The sequence below is a fragment of the Hylobates moloch genome, unplaced genomic scaffold, assembly GCF_009828535.3.
Source record: "Hylobates moloch isolate HMO894 unplaced genomic scaffold, HMol_V3 SCAFFOLD_6, whole genome shotgun sequence".
Lineage (NCBI taxonomy): Eukaryota > Metazoa > Chordata > Mammalia > Primates > Hylobatidae > Hylobates > Hylobates moloch.
In genome coordinates this window covers 105,356,713-105,378,046 of record NW_026652281.1, presented here as the reverse complement: position 1 = coordinate 105,378,046, position 21,334 = coordinate 105,356,713, and the positions used below count along the sequence as shown (strand labels likewise).

Sequence of the window (21,334 nt, the reverse complement as noted above, 5' to 3'; positions counted from 1 at the left end):
AACTTGTGTTAACTTGCCTCCATCTTTTTCTTGGGTGAGGACACCCAGGAGTGACCCTTTTGTGTCTATGATATTGCTGTTCACAGCTTTTCTTGATAGGCCTAGTACAATCTTGGGAACCGGGTTACTGTATACTAAAGGTCTGACAGTAGCTCTTAGACTCGCCTATCTTAGGTAGTCATGCTGTGCCTTTTTTTCATTGGTGTACTGTATTTTATTTGTCTCTGATATATTTGGAATTTTTCTGAGAACTGGAGCAGTAATGCAGCATCGACCTATTAAAATACATTTTAAGACTTTAAAAAAAAACTACCTATCTCATAGGGGTGCTGTGATAACGAAATTAGGTAATCTGTATTGATTGACTTTTAACCATAAGAATATATACAGGTTTTACATTTATTTATTTATTGAAGAGATGGGGGTCTCGCTATGTTGCCCAGGCTGGTTTCACATTCCAGGACTCAGGCAATCCTTTCGCCTCAGCCTCATTAATAGCTGGGACTCTAGGCGCGCACCACTACACCTGGCAGGTTTTATCTTCAAAGGTAAAGAAGGCGCTAAGGTCTAGAAGCTGAAGCCGATTTCCCAGGTGTCCCCCAAGGTTTGACCCCGCCCACATTTCTCTGGCTATGCGGGCGGTGTCGCTGCGCATGCGCGCGGGGAGAGCCGGGAGGTGCTGGCGCGGCCGCCAGGAGGCGCAGCCAAGTCGCGGCTGCTCTTCCTGGTTCCCAGAGGCCCAGACTTGGACATAGGAGCCGGCGCAAACTCCGTGCGCATGCGCGCTCCCCGCTCACGCAGCCAACATGGCTCCAGTGGAGCACGTTGTGGCGGATGCTGGGGCTTTCCTGCGGGATGCGGCTCTGCAGGTACGGGGAGCTCCCTCCGGGACGAGAGAGATCTAGGCTGGCCGCCCCTCCGGGAGTGCGTGGAGTCGGGCGGAGCGTTGCTTGGTGCGGGCGGGTCTGAGCAGGGGCGTTCTGTCCGCAGGACATCGGGAAGAACATTTACACCATTCGGGAGGTGGTCACTGAGATTCGGGACAAGGCCACACGCAGGCGGCTCGCTGTCCTGCCCTACGAGCTGCGGTTCAAGGAGCCCTTACCGGAATACGTGCGGCTGGGTGAGTGCCTCTGCCCTAGTGTTGACGGGAAGCTGGGGTCCAGGGCGCAGGTGGCACGCAGTTGGGTGCGAGTTGGGGTCTAGCTGCCTTATCAGAGCAGTAGATTTAGAGCCAGCACTTTCTAGGAGATCGTGATAGGGGAGAGGCTTCCTGGGTCTGGAGTCAGCCAGTAACTAGCTGTATGCCCTCGGGCATAGCATTCAAGTTTGGGCCTCGTTTACCTCATCTGCAAAATGGGAATAAAAATTGTATCTGTCTCCAAGGTTGCAGTGAGCATGAACTGAGGAATATGGCAGTCAGCACAGTGTCAAGCACTTTGCAGACACGCAATAAATTTATTTGGATTTAAAATAAGAGCTTGGATCTCTTGCTATTACTCTCGTCCATTTCTTTTCAGTAGGTTAGGCTGATGACTGGATATAAAGATCTGCACCTGGCAGAGCTTTAAAAAGGGAATGCTTTTAAGGCATTGTATTAATGTGAACGAAAATTAAGCTGGGCGCGGTGGCTTACGGCCTGTAATCCCAGCACTGGGAGGCCGAGGCGGGCGCATCACCTGAGGTCAGGAGTTCGAGACCAGCCTGACCAACATGGTGAAACCCTGCCTCTACTAAAAATACAAAATTAGCTGGGCGTGGTGGTGTGCTCCTGTAATCCCAGCTACTTGGGAGGCTGAGGCAGGAGAATTGCTTGAACCTGGAGGTGGAGGTTGCAGTGAGCCGAGATCACACCACTGCACTCCAGCCTGGGCGACAGAGTGAGACTCCGTCTCAAAAAAAATAAAAAGAAAATTTAAAAATTGCCTCTTGGCTTAGGAGTCAGCGTTGTTCTCTTGTTGGGAATCAAGGTGATACCCAGGAAAGGCCCCTCAGTGGTTGGAAGTGTTTTAGAGGTTAGAGGCTGATAGTGGAGATGATGTTACCTCCTCTGTTTGTGATTTCTACAATTTTCTCCACCAACTTAGTAGCTCTGTGATCTTTGCCAACTTACTAAATCTTTCCGAGGAAATACTAATAGTACTTCTGAAGATTGGCAAAGGATGAAATGAATTAACACATAAAGCTTTTAATGCAGTGCCTAGTACACAGTAAGTGCACAGTAAATTTTCGTTGCTGCTAATGTCTGTTTTTTAGGAAATAAGAGCAGTATACCTAGTGTTCCTTGTACCAGGGTAGCAGGAGACATCTTTCTGTTAATTTCAGGAAATTTTAAGGGTTTATTATGGATGACTCTGGAGAATAACAGCAGTCTGACATTTATTATGCATTAAGCACATGCTTTTTGTTTCCTCATAGACTACTACAATTACAAGTTGAGCATACTGGATCTGAAATCCAGAATGCTCCTAAATCTGAAACTTTTTTTTTTTTTTTTTTTTGAGATGGGAGTCTGGCTGTGTTGCCTAGCCTGGAGTGCGGTAGCACGATCTTGGCTCACTGCAGCCTCCAGCTCCCGGGTTCCAGTGATTCTTCTGCCTCAGCCTCCCGAGTAGCTGGGACTACAGGCACATGCCACCACACCTGGCTAACTTTTGTATTTTTAGGAGACAAGGGGTTTCACCATGTTGGCCAGGCTGGTCTCGAACTCCTGACCTCAAGTGATCTACCCACCTCAGCCTCCTGTAGTGAGGCGTGAGCCACCACACCCCAACTTTCTTTCTTTTTGAAAACGAGTCTCACTCTGTCGCCCAAGCTGGAGTGCAGTGGCGCAATCTTGACTCACTGCAACCTCCGCCTCCCAGGTTCAAACGATTCTCCTGCCTCAGCCTCCCGACTAGCTGGGATTACAGGCCCCCACTACCACACCTGGATAATTTTTGTATATTTATTAGAGACAGGTTTCACCACGTTAGCCAGGCTGGTCTCCTGACCTCAAGTGATCTGCCCACCTCGGCCTCCCAAAGTGTTGGGATTACAGGCGTGAGCCACCACGCCTGGCCACAGCCAACTTTCTGCTCCTTCCTCTGCATTTGATAAGGGTGTTACAGTAAATCTAACTGGCATGAATCTTGGTGGTGGAGAATACAAATTTTTCAACTGCGAGTAGGAAAAGGTCAGAAAATGGATGAAAGTGTTAATTCATGACATAGTGATCCGTTCTAAATTGTTTTGATACTTCCATTGGTTATCCAAGGTCATATGGCTTTTAACCTCTAACTGAAGATGTAAATCTGTTGTTTACAGTGACTGAGTTTTCAAAGAAAACAGGAGACTACCCCAGCCTCTCTGCCACAGACATCCAAGTGCTTGCGCTCACATACCAGTTGGAAGCAGAGTTTGTTGGGGTGTCTCACCTAAAACAAGAACCACAGAAGGTAAATCAAGGGGATGGGTTTTTAAAAGCTTTGTATTATGGGAACTGTCAGGTATACAAAAGTAGAAGGACTAATGTAATGGACCCAGGGTCCCCATCATCCCCCCTCCAATTATCTCATAGCTAGTCTGTATTCATCTACACTGATCCACAGCCCTGAGTACTTTTTTTTTTTTTTTTTTGAGATGGAATCTCGCTCTGTCACCCAGGCTAGAGTGCAACGGCGTGATCTCGGCTCACTGCAGCCTCTGCCTCCCGGGTTCAAGCAATTCTCTTGCCTCAGCCTCGCGAGTAGTTGGTGGAATTACAGGCGCCCACCACCACACCCGGCTAATTTTTGTATTTTTAGTAGAGACGGGGTTTCGCCATGTTGGTCAGGCTGGTCTCGAACTCCTGACCTCAGGTGATGCACCCGCCTCGGCCTTCCAAAGTGCTGGGATTATAGGCGTGAGCCATTGTGCCCGGCCTCAGCCCTGAGTATTTTAAACTCTGACATCGTATACTATTTCACTGATTGATATTTCTTGGTATGTCTCTAAAGATCAAGACTCTTAAAAACTTTAAAGCCATCATTACACCTACACAAAATTAATAGTAATGCCTGTTATCAAATACCCAGTCAACGTTCACATTCCCCAGTTATTTTGTAAATGTTAAAGAGTTTGTTTGTTTGGATCAGGAGCCCAATGAGGTTCATACATTGCAATTGGCAAATGTGTCTCAGTCCCTTTTTTTTTTCTCTCCTTGATCCAGGGTCTAGCTGTGTTGCCCAGGCTGGTCTCAGAACTCCTGGGCTCAAGTGATCCTCCCACCTCAGCCTCCTGATTAGTCTCTTTGGATCTGTAGGTTTTTGGGAAAGGTTGTTTAAATTTGGAAAATGCAAAAAGAATAAAAATCTATATATCTGTATATAATAATTTTTTAAAAAAACAGAATTCTTTCTGGCCAGGTGCTGTGGCTTATGCCTGTAATCCCAGGGCTTTGGGAGGCCAAGGCAGGAGCATCACTTGAGCCTAGGCATTTGAGACCAGCCTGGGCAACCCCCTCTCTACAAAAAAAAAAAAAAAAAAAAGCTAGCCGGGCATGGTGGTGTGCACCTTTAGTCCCAGCTACTTGAGAGGCTGAGTCAGGAGGATGACTTCGGCCCAGGAGATTGAGGCTGCGGTGAGTTGTGATCATACCACCGCACTCTAGACTGGGTGACAGTGAGACCCTGTCTCAAAAAAAGAGAGCCTTCTGCAGGTAAAAAAGAAGGAACACTAAGTACTTGTGTTTTTTCAAACCTTGCTTCCTTCAAAACTTTGACTTCCTATTGTGCTTTTAGGGTCTTACCCACTGTGGCTAGGTTGAAGAGACTGATAAATTTGTGCCTGCGCCCATTGTCTATTTCTAAGCCAGAGGATTTTAGCAGTTAAAAATTTTAACCTAATAATAATTCATTTTCAGTAGTGTTGACAAATAGTTGCTTAATCTTCTCTGCCTAAAGTCATCAAAAATATGGTGGACTCATATTTTTGCACTAGTTGAAACTACCCTCAAATTTTTTTAAGAGAGATGGGGTCTCACTGTGCTGCCCAGACTGGTCTCAAACTCCTGGGCTCAAGCCATCCTCCCACCTTGGCCTCCCAGAATGCTGAGATTACAGGCATGAACTACCACACTTGTTTTTTCTTTGTTTGTTTGTTTTTTAATGAGACAGGATCCTGTCATCACCTGGGCTGGAGTACAGTGGCGCTGATCACAGCTCACTGCAGCATCAAACTCCTGAGCACAAGCAGTCCTCCTACCTCAGCCTCCCGAGTAGCTGGGACTATAGGTGTACACCACCATGCCTGGCTAATTTTAAAATTATTTTATAGAGACAGGGTGTCACTTTTGTCCAGGCTGGTCTTAAAATCCTGGCCCAAAACAATCCTCCTACCTCAGCCTTCCTAAGCCACTGCACCCAGCTATTTTTTTATTTTTATTCTCTGATTTTTTTAAACATTGGATGTCAGCCAGGTGCAGTGGCTCCTGTGTGTAATCCCAGCGCTTTGGGAGGCTGAGATGGGCAGATCACTTGAGGCTGGGAGTTTGAGACCAGCCTGGACAACATGGCGAAATCCCATCTCTACTAAAAAGTATGAAAATCAGTGGGGCATGGTGGCACACACCTGTAATCCCAGCTACTTGGGAGGCTGAAGCATGAGAATCGCTTGAACCTGGGAGTCGGAGGTTAGGTTGCAGTGAGCCGAGATTGTGCCACTCCCCTCCAGCCTGGGTGACAGAGCAAGACCCTATCTCAAAAAAAAAAAAAAAAAATTGGACATCCTTTTTTTTTTTGAGACAGAGTCTCACTCTTGTCGCCCAGGCTGGAATGCAGTGGCATGATCTCAGCTCACTGCAACCTTCGCTTCCCGGGTTCAAGCGATTCTCCTGCTTCAGCCTCCTGAGTAGCTGGGATTACAGGTGCCTGCCACCACGCCCGGCTAATTTTTGTATTTTTAGTAGAGACAGGGTTTCGCCACGTTGGCCAGGCTGGTCTCCAATTTCTGACCTTGGGTGATCCGCCTGCCTCGGCCTCCCGAAGTGCTGGGATTACAGGCGTGAGCCATCGTGCCCGGCCAAAAAAAAAAAAAACTGGATATCTTTAATTTTGATAAAGAGGTAAAATATGTTTTTTGTTTTTTTAAAGGTTAAAGTGAGCTCATCGATTCAGCACCCAGAAACACCTCTGCACATTTCTGGTTTCCATCTGCCCACCAAGGTAATTTCTTAGGCAAGCCAGGCTCTAAATGCTCTTTTCTGAAACATGTCACATCTCTCTAAGTTATCTGTTCACAGTGAACTAAATTTACGTGGACCAATAACATAGTTTATCCAGCCCTGTCTGATCTGACTTATATGACATATGTGATTTCATCTGTAACCTGAGAGGCTACAGATGAATTTTCAGGTTTTAAAATTGTTTCTTTTAATTTCAGCCTAAACCCCTACAAGGAACAGAAAAAGGACACCCAGCTTGTGAGCCTGAGAACTTGGAATTTAGTTCCTTCATGTTCTGGAGAAACCCTCTGCCCAACATCGATCATGAACTGCAGGAGCTGCTGGTGAGGCCTTGACTTTTGGTCTTCTGACGACAGCTCAACTTCTCCCACGCTGCTGCTGTGGGCTGGGGGTTTGAAAGGTCTGTTGATGTTTCAGATTGACAGAGGTGAGGACGTTCCAAGTGAGGAGGAGGAGGAGGAAGAAAACGGGTTGGAAGACAGAAAAGATGACAGCGATGACGACGGGGGTGGCTGGATAACCCCCAGTAACATCAAGCAGATCCAGCAGGAGCTGGAGCAGTGTGACGTCCCCAAGGACGTGCGGGTTGGCTGCGTGACCACAGACTTCGCCATGCAGGTGGGTAGGGTGGGCCTGAGCCGTGTGTCACACACGTCATCAGCAGTGGTCCTACCGAAGTGTACAGATGTACACGGAGCTGATACTGTGCAGTGCTGCTTTTCTTGGTTCTGGAAACCACCTGTGCCATTTGGTGATTCTTGGTCTTGCTTAGAGGCTAGACAATCGTGATATAATGACAACATTTGTATACTACATTAAATGTTTAAAGTTTGCTATTTATGATTTTTTTTTTTCAGTATATATAATGCCATGTGGTCAGTCAGGTTCTTAACACAGGGAGAGAGGGTTTTCAGCCCAGCAATGAGTATATTTGGCCCTGACAAAATAAAATGTCTGTTGAGAGAGCTTGCTAATGACAGGTCATGGAAAATGACGAACACAGGCTCCAGGATGGTGTTAGAGAGACACCTGGGTCTTCGTCCTCGTTTACACATCTTGAGAGGCCTCCCCAGGCTGAGTTTCCTTTTCAAAGGCCAAGGAATATGGGCAACGCAGGTTTTGTGAAGTTCCTTTAACTGTAATTACAAAATTAATGTGAAAAGAAAACTGAGTTCTTCTTTAACTTGTGGTTGTAGAATGTTCTGCTGCAGATGGGGCTGCACGTGCTGGCGGTGAACGGCATGCTGATTCGTGAGGCCCGGAGCTACATCTTGCGCTGCCACGGCTGTTTCAAGTATGTGGCTGGTGACCTGGCCCTGGTGCCCTCTGTGGAACACTCTTCCTGTTTCTTTTTTTGTTTTGAGACACAGTCTCGCTCTGTCACCCAGGCTGGAGTGCAATGGTGCAGTCTCAGCTCACTGCAACCTCTGCCTCCTGGGTTCAAGCAATTCTGCCTCAGCCTCCCAAGTAGCTGGGACTAGAGGCACATTCCACTGCACCCGACTAATTTAATTTCTGTATGTTTCTAGTAGAGGCGGGGTTTCACCATGTTCGTCAGGCTGGTCTTGAACTCCTGACTCCAAATGATCCATCCACCTCAGCCTCCCAAAGAGCTGGGATTATAGGTCTGAGCCACCACGCCCGGCCCACTCTTCCTGTTTCTTCTACAGACTTGTTTAAAGAGAGCCCTACGTTATGTGTGTTTCTTCCACCTCATCATTCCTCTGGGGCCTGGGTTCTGTCTCCACCTGGGCACTGAGAACTTGGGGACAGAGGTTGCCAGTGACCTCCCAGCATATCTCAGTGGCATGGGGTTAGGGACATGGGTTGTGGAACAGTGAGCCTCATTCTTTAGCGGTACATACTGAAATGTTTGTCCTTGGAATGTCTGGGATTTGCTTTGACATAATCCACAAGTAGAAGGAGTGGGTGGGGGTGGAGATGAAAAAGATTGGCCGTGAATTGATAGTTTTTGAAGCTGGGGGGTGACGGATACACGGAGGTTTGTTGTGTTTTGTTTGCTTTTACTTGAGAGGTGTTCTATTTACAAAAAGAAGAGTACATGGGTTCAAATCCAGCTGCCGGTGTGATTTTGCAAAAGCTGATTCACTTCTTTGTGCTTCAGATTCTTTTCTTTGAGACGAGGTCTCACTATGTTGCCCAGGCTGGTCTTTAACTCCTGGCTTCAAGCAATCCTCTTATCTTGTCCTCCTCAAGTGATGGGATTACAGGTGTGAGCCATCCACCTATCAGATTCTTTTTTTCTGTTTTTTTTTTGGAGACAGAGTTTCTCTCTTGTTGCCCAGGCTGGAGTGCAGTGGCGTGATCTCTACTCACTGCAACCTTTGCCTCCCGGATTCAAGTGATTCTCCTGCCTCAGCCTCCGAGTAGCTGGGACTACAGGTGCCCGCCACCACGCCTGGCTAATTTTTTGTATTTTTAGTAGAGACGGGGTTTCACCATGTTAGCCAGGATGGTCTTGATCTCCTGACCTCTGATCCGCTGAACTTAGCCTCCCAAAGTGCTGAGATTACAGGCATGAGCCACTGTGCCCGACCCAGATTCTTGCTTTTGGTTTTTTGGGTTTTTTGTTTTTTTTTTCTGAGACAGAGTCTGTCTGTTGCCTGGAGTGCAGTGGCACAGTCTAGGCTCACTGCAATCTCTGCCTCCCAGGTTCAAGTGATTCTCCTGCCCCAGCCTCCTGAGTAGCTGGGACGACAGGCACCCGCTACCACATCTGGCTAACTTTTTATATTTTTAGTAGTGACAGGGTTTCACTGTGTTGGCTAAGCTGATCTCAAATGCCTGAGCTCAAGTGATCTGCCTGCCTCGGCCTCCCAAAGAGCTGGGATTGCAGGCATGAACCACCACAACCGGCCCTATCAGATGCTTAATAAGATTGAGAAGGTGGTTGTGAGGAACTAGGAAGACAGTCGTGTCAAGGACTCTGTGGTATCTGATACATACGCAGCGTGCCTATCGGGTGAACTGTTAATTTCTTGACCACTGACCTCTCGTTGCTTTTCTGACTCCTGAGTTGGTTCCTGTGGTGAGGGCTGGTGTTCTGTAGAGAGGCCTCTGGGACCCTGGAGACCGCCAGGTAGGCGTGGAAGAGCCTCTGCCGCAGCCTTGCTGGTGGAGTGTGGCCTAGGGACCTATTTTAGGGTGGCATCTGCCATTCTGCAGGCTCAGGCTGGGTCTGGGGGCATCACATAGATCATCTGGTGGTGCCCCTTGTTGTAGAGGCCCATGAGGAACTTTCTGAATCATCAGAGTTGCCTCTCTGGGTCCCCAGCTCTTCCGCTGGGCGGGGAGTTGCCTGTGTGAAGCCTCATTCCCTGAAGGCCTGAGCATAACCGAGCACTCAGGCTTGGGGCCCCATCCCGCCAGCCACCGTGGCTCTGCTAGTGGCCGCCAGCCACTCAGAGCGGCCTGTACCTTCCTCTGAAGCTTCACGTCCCTTTGCTGTTTCAGGCTCATGACAGTAAAGCTCCTGGCTTTATAAAATTCCATTTTCTCCAACGTCCTTTGTTATAGAAGCACTAAATTCACCAGATTAACACTCAATTCTTAGAAACACTTGGAATGTTCTTCATTCTTGTCAGATTAGCCCCGTGAGTGCACAGTTTGATGTACAAAATAATTAGGTCCCAACACTTGCTACGAGGTGCTTAGTTCACTCACAAGAGACTTCAGATGAGGCATTTGGCTTCTCCAGCCGTTCCACACAGCTCTTGTGTCTTGACCATTGGGAATTGATGGAGAACTCCAGAAGGACAGGGACCAGGGCCACTGCTTTGCCGTTGACAGCAGCAGCTTTCTCCTGTCGAGGGTCCACTGTCGGGGCTTGAGTGCATAGGCGGGGGAAGCCTTGGTTCTGCCTTCAGTGCCCGGGCTTAGTTCAGCCACAGCAGCGTGTTTCCTGTCTCACTCATTAATATGCTCTGCCGCCTCCAGAGCTGCTCCAGAGTTAACACCCAGGCTGACATTTGGAGAGAAGGTAGCTCGTGGTGTGACGAGGTGCCCCTCGAGAAAGTGCCGTGATGTGAAGGGCATTGATTCTGGAGCCATACTGCCTGGGTTTATCTGCCATGGACCAGCTGGGTGACCTTGAGCAAGCTGCCTTAACTTGCCTCAGTTTTCCCATCTGTAAAATGGAGATGGTGCCATCCTCCCAGGACTAGTGATGTGAACCCTACAGAACAGGGCGGTGTGTAGGAAGGGTTCGGGATTCACCTAACTGCATCCTGCTCGCTTGCACACTTCCTTACCCGCCCCTCCTGTGGTTTATCTGTCCCTCAGAGGGACGCGGTGGCCCTCTGCTGACAGCTTCAGTGGCCTCCGTTTTTGTGACGTGTGTGGTGCAGTTCAGCCCTTCCCTGTTTCTTCTTCTGAGGCCCGAGACCCACCTTGTGCTCTGGGGAGGCGTTTGCTGCCTGTGGCTTTGGTACAGATCATCTCCTTTTGTGTCTCCCAGGACAACGTCTGACATGAGCCGAGTGTTCTGTTCACACTGTGGGAACAAGACCCTGAAGAAAGTGTCCGTGACCATCAGCGACGACGGCACCCTGCACATGCACTTCTCCCGCAACCCCAAGGTGCTGAACCCCCGTGGCCTCCGGGTGAGTGGCGCCTCTCCCAGTCCCCTCCCAACACCAGAGTCAAAAAGAACAGAAAGGACAAAAGAAAACCTAGTCTAGTCGTTTCTGCAAGATCGAGGATTGAAAGCCTGTGACGTAGGTACCAAGACGGAGCGGGGAGAGTGTGTGACAGATGCCATCTCATGAGAAGCGACCAGTCATTCGGGCAGTAGCTGTGAAAGGCTACGGTAGCGGCTCACGAAGGGGGAGCTCATTTGGAGTACGGCGGAGGTTAGCTTTGTGCAGGAGTTGAAGGATGGGCAGGGTCTCGGGAAGCCCATGATGCAGAGAGGAACGAGTGTGGAAAGCACAGCACAGAAGAGAGGGCCAGACGGGCTAGATGCACAGCAGCTGCCGACGCAGAGAATCGGGAGGGAAGGATTGGAGGACCAATGAGTGGCACTGGCCTCTCCCAGCAGTAAAACAGCCACATGTGCATGAGAAGAACCTTTACTTTCAATTTTGAAATAATTTTCAACTTACAGAAAAGTGGTAAAAACAGTACAAACAATTCCTGGGGTTTTTCTGTTGTTTGAGAAAGGGTCTCACTCTCACCCAGGCTGGAATGCAGTGGCGCAATCTTGGCTCACTGAAACTCCACCTCCTGGGTTCAAGCGATTCTCCTGCCTCAGCCTCCCAAGTAGCTGGGACTACAGGCACACGCCACCATGCTTGGCTAATTTATCTTTAGTAGAGATGGAGTTTTGCCATGTTGGCCAGGATGTTCTCAAACTCCTGACCTCAGGTGATTCACCCACCTCAGCCTCCCAAAGTGCTGGGATTACAGGCACGAGCCACCGCGCCCGGCTAATAATTCCTGTTTACCCGTCACCCGGATTTCCCAGGTTTAATCATGTACCACATCTGCCTTCTCTTTATACATGTACATACTTTTTTCCTGAACCACCTGAGAGTAAATTGTACACATAATGCCCTTTTGCCTTGAAACAAGGACTTTATCTTATGTAACCACAGTATAATTATCAAAATCAAGAAATCAGCATTGCTGTGATACCAATGTGTAATCTGCAGACCCAAATCCAGATTTTGCCAGTTATTCCACAAATTTCCTTTCTGACAAAAGAAGGGGATTTTTTGGGACCAGAATCCAGTCTAGGATGAAACGTTGCATTTTGTCATCTCGTCTTTTTTCGACTGGGGTCCTTTCTCAGTCCTTTGTCTTAGATGACCTTGACGGTTTTGAAGAGTATGAGCCCGTTCCTTTGTAGAACATCCCTCTCCTTGGGTGTGTCTGATATTTCCTCAGGATTGGATTAGATGGGGGCTATGCAGTTTTGGCAGGAACACCCCTGATGTGTCCTTCTCAGGACACATCAGTGGGTAAATGATAATTGTCTCATTTACTGGTGATACTTTGATCACTTGGTTCAGTGGCTTCTGCTACCTTCATCCCCTGTAAAGTTATTTATAATACTTAATTTGTAGAAAGAGACTGAGACTATGTATATATTATTTCTCTGTTTCAGTTGCCTGAAACAGTTATTATAGTGATTATTGCCAAATGGTGATTTTCTGTCATTCCTTCCGTGTTTATGACCTGGTATTCTAAAGAACAACTTTCCTTTTAGTCCCATTTATTGATTTGTATGAGTGTGGTCTTGTGGATTTTTGTTATAGTCTACAGGTTGTGATCTGTCCCTGTCATTTTGAGCCTCTGGTTGTGCCATGTGTGGCCAGCGGGAGCCTGTGTTCTTTTGACAGATCCCAGGTACTCTTTGAACACAACTTTATGGCACAACAAGAAGTTCCCAGACACTCAGCCGTCTCCTGCCTCTGCCCCAGAATCTGCCATTTCTCTCAGGAGCTCTGGTTTTTGATGCAGGATGGTTTTTAGAAGTAAAGATCTGGGGACTGGGTGTGTCTGTTGCCCTGTGGTGTCATTGCATCTTGGCTACAATGGACAGAGCTAGGAAATACATACATGTATGTGTAAATACACACTGGAATGTTTTTTGTTTCTATTTCTGTATTGTCTTTAGCTGAACGTATGTAGTCAAAATACCGTGTTGGGTTTTTCATGTGTGAATTGAGGTGGGAATCAGGTGGGAGGCGGCGGCATGTCACACGTGGCACATGGTAGGCAGTCAGTTACCACCCGCTGTCATCTGCCTGCACCAGGATCTGCAAGGTCGGCTGCACCTTACCAGCCGTGGCCTTGTGTGACTGTGGCTCCCCTTCTTCTAATGGCCCTTCCTTGTCTTATTTCCAGTACTCGCTTCCCACTCCCAAAGGGGGCAAATACGCCATCAACCCCCATCTCACCGAGGATCAGCGCTTCCCTCAGCTGCGACTCTCCCGAAAGGCCAGGCAGAAAACCAACGTGTTCGCCCCTGACTACATCGCCGGGGTGTCGCCCTTTGTCGAGAACGACATCTCCAGCCGCTCAGCTACCCTGCAGGTCCGGGACAGCACCTTGGGAGCTGGGCGGAGACGCTTAAATCCCAACGCTTCCAGAAAGAAGTTTGTGAAGAAAAGGTGAAGAGCAAGTTCCCGCAGGCAAATTGGATGGGCGTCTGGCCGCTGTGGAGTTCCGGTGACCCATTTCCCGAGTCGTCTCCAGGACCACCCGATGGAAGTAACAGGCGGACTTCACGGTGCGGCTCTGCCCGCCCACGCCCTGCTGCTGGGTCTGCAGGGAACCGGACTGTCCCATGGCCTGTGAGCATCGGAGCGCCTGGCTGCCTGCCAAGGAAGGGGAATTGGATAAAAACAAAAAGAACAATGCCTGGAGCCAATCTTCAAGAAAGGAATTTCCAAAGGATAATATTTTTCTAATAAATGCGGCTGCAAGCTCCTGTGCATTTTATTAAATAGGCCAAATTTTTGCTGCTTAGGTCATCTCAAGGCTGACACTTGAGCTGTGTGCCCAGTTTAGATTTATCTTTTTGCCAGAAAATACAAGGTTATAATAAAACTAAGAACTACCATTTCTTTCAACCTCTTCTTTTTTTGAAAATAGTTTCCATTTGTCTGGAAAGTAAGTGCAATGTGGTGAGCTCCCTGACGGCCTTTCACCTGGATTCCCCACGGTTCTGCCTCATCTTTTTCTGCTCACACGGTCACAAAGTATGAGTCGTCTAGGAAAGGGATATTCTTTTACATAACCACGGTAGAGTTAGCAAATTCAAGAAATACCACATTGGTCCATTACTATTATGTAACGTGACAGCACTGGAACTCACCCTGTATCAGTTCGTTCTTCAGCTGCCTAATGTTGCATTGCGAAGAGCTATGAAACAAACTCTGTTAAGTTCTTACTCTAGATTAGCCCATTTAATCCATAGAACGTTAATACAGGGTATGGCTGCTGTTATTTTCAACCAGTCCTGAGCTACAAGAGGTAAGTGACACAGCATGTGAGTGGCTGGGCCAAGATTTCAGCTTTTTTTTTTTTTTTGAGACAGTCTCGCTCTGTCGCCAGGCTGAAGTACTATGGCTCAGTCTCGGCTCAGTGCAACCTCTGCCTCCCAGGCTTAAGAGGTTCTTCTGCCTCAGCCTCCTGAGTAGCTAGGATTACAGGCAAGTGCCACCGTGCCCAACTAATTTTTTGTATTTTTAGTAGAGACAGGGTTTCACCATGTTAGCCAGGATGGTCTCGATCTCCTGACCTCGTGATCCACCTGTCTGAGCCTCCCAAAGTGCTGGGATTACAGGCGTGAGACACCGCACCTGGCCTCCATCTGTGCTTTTAAGCAACAAGTGTACCAGTGGAGATGGTAGGAAGGAGGGTGAACACTGCCCGCTTTCTGTCCCCATCTTTGTGAAACTCCCGCTCTTGGGAGGATTGATGGATTGACACCCACCTGGAGCACAGGGTACCGGAGGAGAGGTGAGTAGGGGTTAGAGCCTGGGTGACTCCAACGTGCCCTTTCCATTTCTCCCCATACTCTGTTCTGTCAGACATAAGAGAAAGTTAGGCCGAGCACGGTGACTCATGCCTATAACTCCAGCATTTTGGGAAGCCGAGGCAGGACCACTTGAGCCCAGGACATGGAGAACAGCCTAGGTCAAAAGAATGTCTACAGAGAACACAAGAGGGTAAGGCTTTTAGCTTAATTGCACCCCTGTTTCTCATCTTGGAATTCCTTCCCTTTCTCCTCAGTCCCACCCATTTCATTCTGTATTTAGTAGCCGTAAGACTACTAAATAAGACTAGTCAGGATTTGGCTAACAGTCTATATGTAATTTTTTTTTTCTTTTTGAGATTGTCACTCAGGCTGGAGTGCAGTGGTGCAATCTCAGCTCAATGCAGCCTCCGCCTCTCAGGTTCAAGTGATTCTCCTGCCTCAGCCTCTGGAGTATCTTGGACTATAGGTGTGCGCCACCACGCCCATCAAATTTTATTTGGTAGAGATGGGGTTTTGCCATGTTGGCCAGACTGTTCTCAAATACCTGACAGGTGATCTGCCTGCCTTGGCCTCACAAAGTGATGGGATTACAGGCATGAGCTACCACGCCGGGCCTCACATGTAATTTTAAAAAGTCTTGGACCAGGGCCAGGCACAGTGGCTCACTTCTGTAATCCCAGCACTTTGGGAGGCCGAGGCAGGCGGATCACCTGAGGTCGGGAGTTCGAGATTAACCTGAGCAACACGGAGAAACCCTGTCTCTGCTAAAAATACAAAATTAGCCTGGTGTGATGGCGGGCGCCTGTAATCCCAGCTACTTGGGAGGCTGAGGCAGGCGAATCACTTGAACCTGGGAGGCGGAGATTGCGGTGAGCCAAGATCGTGCCATTGCACTCCAGCCTGGGTAACAAGAGCGAGACTCCGTCTCAAAAAAAAAAAAAAAAAAAAAAGAAGTGATGGGCCAGTTGCTGTGGTTCACGCCTATAATCCCAACACTTTGGGAGGCCAAAGTGGGAGGATTGCTCGAGTCCAGGAACTTGAGACCAGCTTGGGCAACATAGACCCCATCTCTATAAAATATACAAAAATTAACATGTATGGTGATACACACCTACAGTCCCAGCTACTTGGGAGGCTGAGGTGGGAGGATTGCGTAAGCCTGAGAGGGTGAGGTTGCAATGAGTTGAGATCATGCCACTGCACTCCAGCCTGGGTGACGGAGAGAGACTGTCTCAAAAGAAGAAAAACTTACTGCCTGGATGCAGTGATTCAGACCAGTAATCCCAACGTTTTGAGAGGCTGAGGCAGGCAGATCACTTTAGCTCAGGAGTCCAATACCAGCCTGGCCAACATAGCAAAACCCTGCAAACAAACAAAAATTAGTGAAACAAATCAGTTGCACATGGTGCCGCTTGTAGTCCCAGCTACTTGGGAGGCTGAGGTAGGAGGATCACTTGGGCTCGGGAGGAGGAGGGGATTGCAGCTGAGATCCTGCCACCAAACTCGAGCCTGGGTGACAGAGCAAGACCCTGCCTGTCTCAAAAAAAAAAAAGCATGGCACAGTGGCTTACACCTGTAATCCTAGCACTTTGGGAGGCCAAGGTGGGCGGATCACTTGAGGTCAGGAGTTTGAGACCAGCCTGGCCAACATGGCGAAACCCATCTCTACTAAAAAAAATGCCAGGCATGGTGGCACACACCTGTAGTCCTAGCTACATGGTTGGCCAACATGGTGAAACCCTGTCTCTACTAAAAATATGAAAATTGGCTGGGCGTGGTGGTGGGCACCTGTAATCCCAGCTACTCAACAAGGCTGAGGCAGGAGAATCGCTTGAACCCGGGAGGCAGAGGTTGCAGTGAGCTGAGATGGTGCCACTGCACTCTAGCCTGGGCGACAGAGCGAGACTGTGTCATTCATACATACATACATACATACATAGAGATAAAAATAAGAATAACCAAATAACCAGGCTGGGCATGGTGGCTCACACCTGTAATCTCAGCACTTTAGGAGGCCAAGGCCAGTGGATCACTTGAGGTCAGGAGTTTGAAACCACCCTGGCCAACAAGCTGAAATCCCATCTGTACTAAAAATACAAAAATTAGCTGGGCCTGGTGGTATGTGCCTACAGGAGAATCGCTTGAACCCGGGAGGCAGAGGTTGCAGTGAGCCAAGATGGTGCTACTGCACTCCAACCTGGGCAAAACAGCAAGGACTCTGTCTCAAAAATTAATAAATAAAAACAAAAAAATTATATTAAAGCTCCCACCTGTATTGTGAGCTACTTGGGAAGCTGAAGTGAAAGGATGGCGTGAGCCCTGGAGTTCGAGGCTACAGTGAGCTATGATGGCACCACTGCACTTCAGTCTGGGTGATAGGGCTATCTCTCAAATATAAATAAGTAAATAAATAACCTTTAATCTCAAAAACCCAAGATTCTAGCACACGATTATTTTAATTAAATGTGACATAATAATATTTGGCTGTAATGAAATCTTTGATTTGGGGTTCAATAGTAGAAAGATACAAACTAATCAGGTTTTGAATAGATTTCAAAAACAACTACAGGCCAGGCTCAGTAGCTCATGCCTGTAATCCCAACACTTTGGGAGGCCTGGGCAAGCAGATAGCTTGAGCTCAGGAGTTCGAGACCAGCCTGGGCAACATGGTGAAACCCCATCTCTACAAAAAATACAAAAAGTAAGCTGGTTGTGGTGGCATGTCCCTATAGTCCTAGCTACTCGGGAGGCTGAAGCAGAAAGATTGCTTGAGCCCAGGAGGTCAAGACTGCAGTGAGCCAAGATCACACGACTGCACTCCAGCATGGGCGACAGAGCAAGTCTCCATAAAAAAAAAAAAAAAAAAAAAAAAAAAAAAAAAAACAACAACAACAAAAAACATGACTCAGTTTGCTACCTTGAAACAAGTCTCTTCAGAACAAATGAATGTCCTTTTTGAGAGAAATTAGGGTTTTGTTGTTTTTGTTTTTTTTTGAAATGGAGTCTTGCTCTGTCACCCAGGCTAGAGTACAGTGGCACAATCTCGGCTCACTGCAACCTCCGTCTCCCAGGTTCAAGCGATTCTCCTACCTCAGCCTCCCGAGTAGCTGGGGCTACAGGTGTACACCACCACAAATGGCTAACTTTTGTATTTTTAGTAAAGATGGGGTTTTACCATGTTGGCCAGGCTGGTCTTAAACTCCTCACCTCAGGTGATCCACCTGCTTTGGCCTCCCAAAGTGCTGGGATTATAGGAGTGAGTCACTGTGACTGGCAGAAATTTAAGTTTAATCAGAGTGTTCTCAGCCCAGGAAAGGATGGCCTAATTCAGGCAATACATAAATTAGAGCAGGATACACCAAAACACAGGAAGCCCAACACAATGGTGTGAGTGCTGTGTAATAGCGATAGTGGTGGTGGGTAGGAGGACAGGAAGGGATGGATGGAGTTTCTAGTAGAAGAATCTCTTCTACCCTAATACCAAGAATCTTCTCCCCCCAGGAATGCTTGGCTGGTATCCACGGGAACCACTGAGGACAAAAGATACCCAGGTCCCCAGACAGGCTCAACAATGGCTCTGAGCTAATGTACAAAGTCCATCATCCACAGCACAGAGAAAAGGAAGGGGGCTTTGGAGACTTCTCCTTGTGCGGAAAAGCAGCCACCCAGGTGGACACCATGCATTAGCAGGTGGCTCATGAGGATGTTTGTGTTCTTTCATCAGAAGGAGAGAGGGCTCCTGAGAATTCTCCAACTCCCGGCTTTTAATTTCTAGATAATGAAGACAACAAAGCTTCCTACAGCTCTGAGGTCCTGGCCTGCTCCCTGGGGACACAGGGGACCCTGAGGACACTGTTGATACATAATGCCTGGTACATACTCCTGGGATAGAGGCCTGCTTCAGAAAAGACCAGGGGAAATGTACAGTCTTGGTACTGAGAGCAAATTAAAGCTGGAAGAAACCATGAAGACAGAGAAGAGCATTAGCAGCTGACTGCGAATGAAACTCAAGAATTCTTACTCTAACTCTGAGAACAAGTTAAGGGCTGGCAGCCAACTGTGGAGCCCAGTGGCCTGGGTACAAATTCTGGACTACATCACTGACTGGCTGTGTAACCACAGACAAGTCACATAACCAACTGGTGTCTCAGTTTCCTTATCTGTAAAATGGGGATGTTATTCCCTACCTCACACCACACACAGAGATTCACTCAAAGGGGATAATACACCTAAATAAAAGAGTAAAAACTATAGAACTCTTATACAAACACATACATATAAATTTTCATCACCTTGAGTTAGGCAATGGTTTCTTAAATATGACACCAAAAGCACAACTGATAAAAGAAGTTTGGCCGGGTGCAGTGGCTCACGCCTGTAATTCCAGCACTTTGGGAGGCTGAGGCAGGCAGATTGCCTGAGGTCAGGAGTTTGAGACCAGCCTGGCCAATATGGTGAAACCCCGTCTCTACTAAAAACACAGAAAAAAATTAGCCGGGCCTGGTGGCGCACGCCTGTAATTCCAGCTACTCATGAGGCTGAGGCAAGAGAATTACTTGAACCTGGGAGGAGGAGGTTACAGTGAGCCAAGATCATGCCACTGCACTCCAGCCTGGGTGATAGAGCAAGACTCTGTCTCAAAAAAAAAAAAAAAAAAAAGTTGAGGCCAGGCACAGTGGCTCACACTTGTAATCCCAGCACTTTAAGAGGCTGAGGTGAGCAGATCACCTGCGGTCAAGAGTTCAAGACCAGCCTGACCAACATGGTGAAACCCTGTCTCTACTAAAAATACAAAAATTAGCCAGCATGGTGGTGGGCACTTGTAATCCCAGCTTCTTGGGAAGCAGAGGTGGGAGGATTGCTTGAGCTGGGGAGGTCTCAAAGCTGCAATGAGCCTAGATCTCGCCACTGCACTCCAACATGGGCGACAGAGTGAGACTCTGTCTTAAAAAAAAAAAACAAACAAACAAACAAACAAAAAAAACGGGGCAGGGAGCGGGCGCAGTGGCTCATGCTTGTCATCCCAGTAGTTTGGGAGGCTGAGGCAGACGGATCACTTGAGGTCAGGAATTCCAGACCAGCCTGGCCAACAGGATAAAACCCCATCTGAACTAAAAATACAAAAAATCAGCTGGGCATGGTGGCACATGCCTGTAATCCCAGCTACTTGGGAGGCTGAGGGAGGAGAATCACTTGAACCCAGGAGGCAGAGGCTGCAGTGAGCTGAGATCGCACCACTGTACTCCAGCCTGGGCAACAGAAAGAGACTCCATCTCAAAAAAAAAAAAAAAAAGGAGAAGATTGATAAGCTAGAACAGACGGAATACAAAGACCTCAGGTGCTTACGGAGAGAAAAAGCAGATCACATCCAAATGGTCAGGAAGCAAGTGATAAGAAATTCTCCCTGAAAACTGGAGAACATAGATCAATGCCTTCAAAATTCCAAGAGGCGACAACTTTCAACCTAGAATTCTACACACAGCCAAACAGATATAGGACGTATCAGAAAACTTATTTCCATTTATCCTTTTTTTTTTTCTCTCTCTTGAGACAGTCTCGCTCTGTCACCCAGGCTGGAGTGCAGTGGCGCGATCTCGGCTCACTGCAACCCCTCCTCCCGGGTTCAAGCGATTCTCCTGCCTGAGCCTTCCGAATAGCTGGGATTACAGGCATGTATCACTACACCCAGATAATTTCTGTAGTTTTAGTAGAGACAGGGTTTCACCATGTTGGCCAGGCTGGTTTCTAACTCCTGACCTCAAGTGATCCACCCGCTTTGGCCTCCCAAAGTGCTGGGATTACAGATGTGAGCCACTGCACCTGGCCTCACTTATCCTTTCTTAGGAACTACTGGAGAATATAATCCAGAAAAAAAAAAAAAGAGAGAAAAGAAAACAAAAAGTGGGGGAGGAGTAAACCAAAGAGGAAATATGAGATCCAATATAAGAGAAAAGGCAAAAAGAACCCCAGAAAGACAGCAGTGCGGCAAACCTAGAGAATGATGAGCCCACACTGGGAGAGAAGGCTTCCAGAAAGACTTTTTCTAGAAGAATAAAACTGATGAGAAACCCGATGAGTTTGGCCAAATGAAAAGTAGGCCAGGCACAGTGGTGCATACCTGTAATCCCAGCACGTGGGGAGGCTGAGGTGGGCAGATTGTTTGAGCTCAGTAGCTCGAGACCAGCCTGAGCAACATAGGGAGATAACTTCTCTACAAAAAAAAAAAAATTAAAAAATCAGGCTGGGGCTGGGCGCCGTGGCTCACACTTGTAATCCCAGCACTTTGGGAGGCCAAGCTGGGCGGATCACCTGAGGTCGGGAGTTTGAGACCAGCCTGACCAACATGGAGAAACCCCATCTCTACTAAAAATACAAAATTAGCTGGTTGTGGTGGCACCTATAATCCCAGCTACTCGGGAGGCTGAGGCAGGAGAATCGCTTGAACCCGGGAGGCAAAGGTTGCAGTGAGCTGAGATCATGCCACTGCACTCCAGCCTAGGCAACAAGAGCAAAACTCTGTCTCAAAAATAAAATAAAATAAAATAAAATAAAATCAGGTTGGATGTGGTGGCTCACATCTGTAATCCCAGCACTTTGGGAGGCCAAGGCAGGCCGATCACCTG

At 47.9% G+C, this 21,334-nt stretch overlaps 1 protein-coding gene across 1 annotated transcript; it reads left to right on the top strand.

Annotated features, from left to right (window-relative positions):
* The first annotated feature begins 743 nt into the window (after positions 1-743).
* NOB1 (NIN1 (RPN12) binding protein 1 homolog) lies at positions 744-13,790 on the top strand. Its single transcript, XM_032157789.2, has 9 exons — positions 744-869; positions 991-1,123; positions 3,307-3,437; positions 6,111-6,182; positions 6,400-6,525; positions 6,620-6,820; positions 7,399-7,496; positions 10,680-10,824; positions 13,073-13,790. Exons 1-9 carry the CDS (start codon positions 807-809, stop codon positions 13,340-13,342), a joined length of 1,239 nt encoding a protein of 412 aa, XP_032013680.1. The 5' UTR covers positions 744-806; the 3' UTR covers positions 13,343-13,790.
* The last annotated feature ends 7,544 nt before the right edge of the window (positions 13,791-21,334 follow it).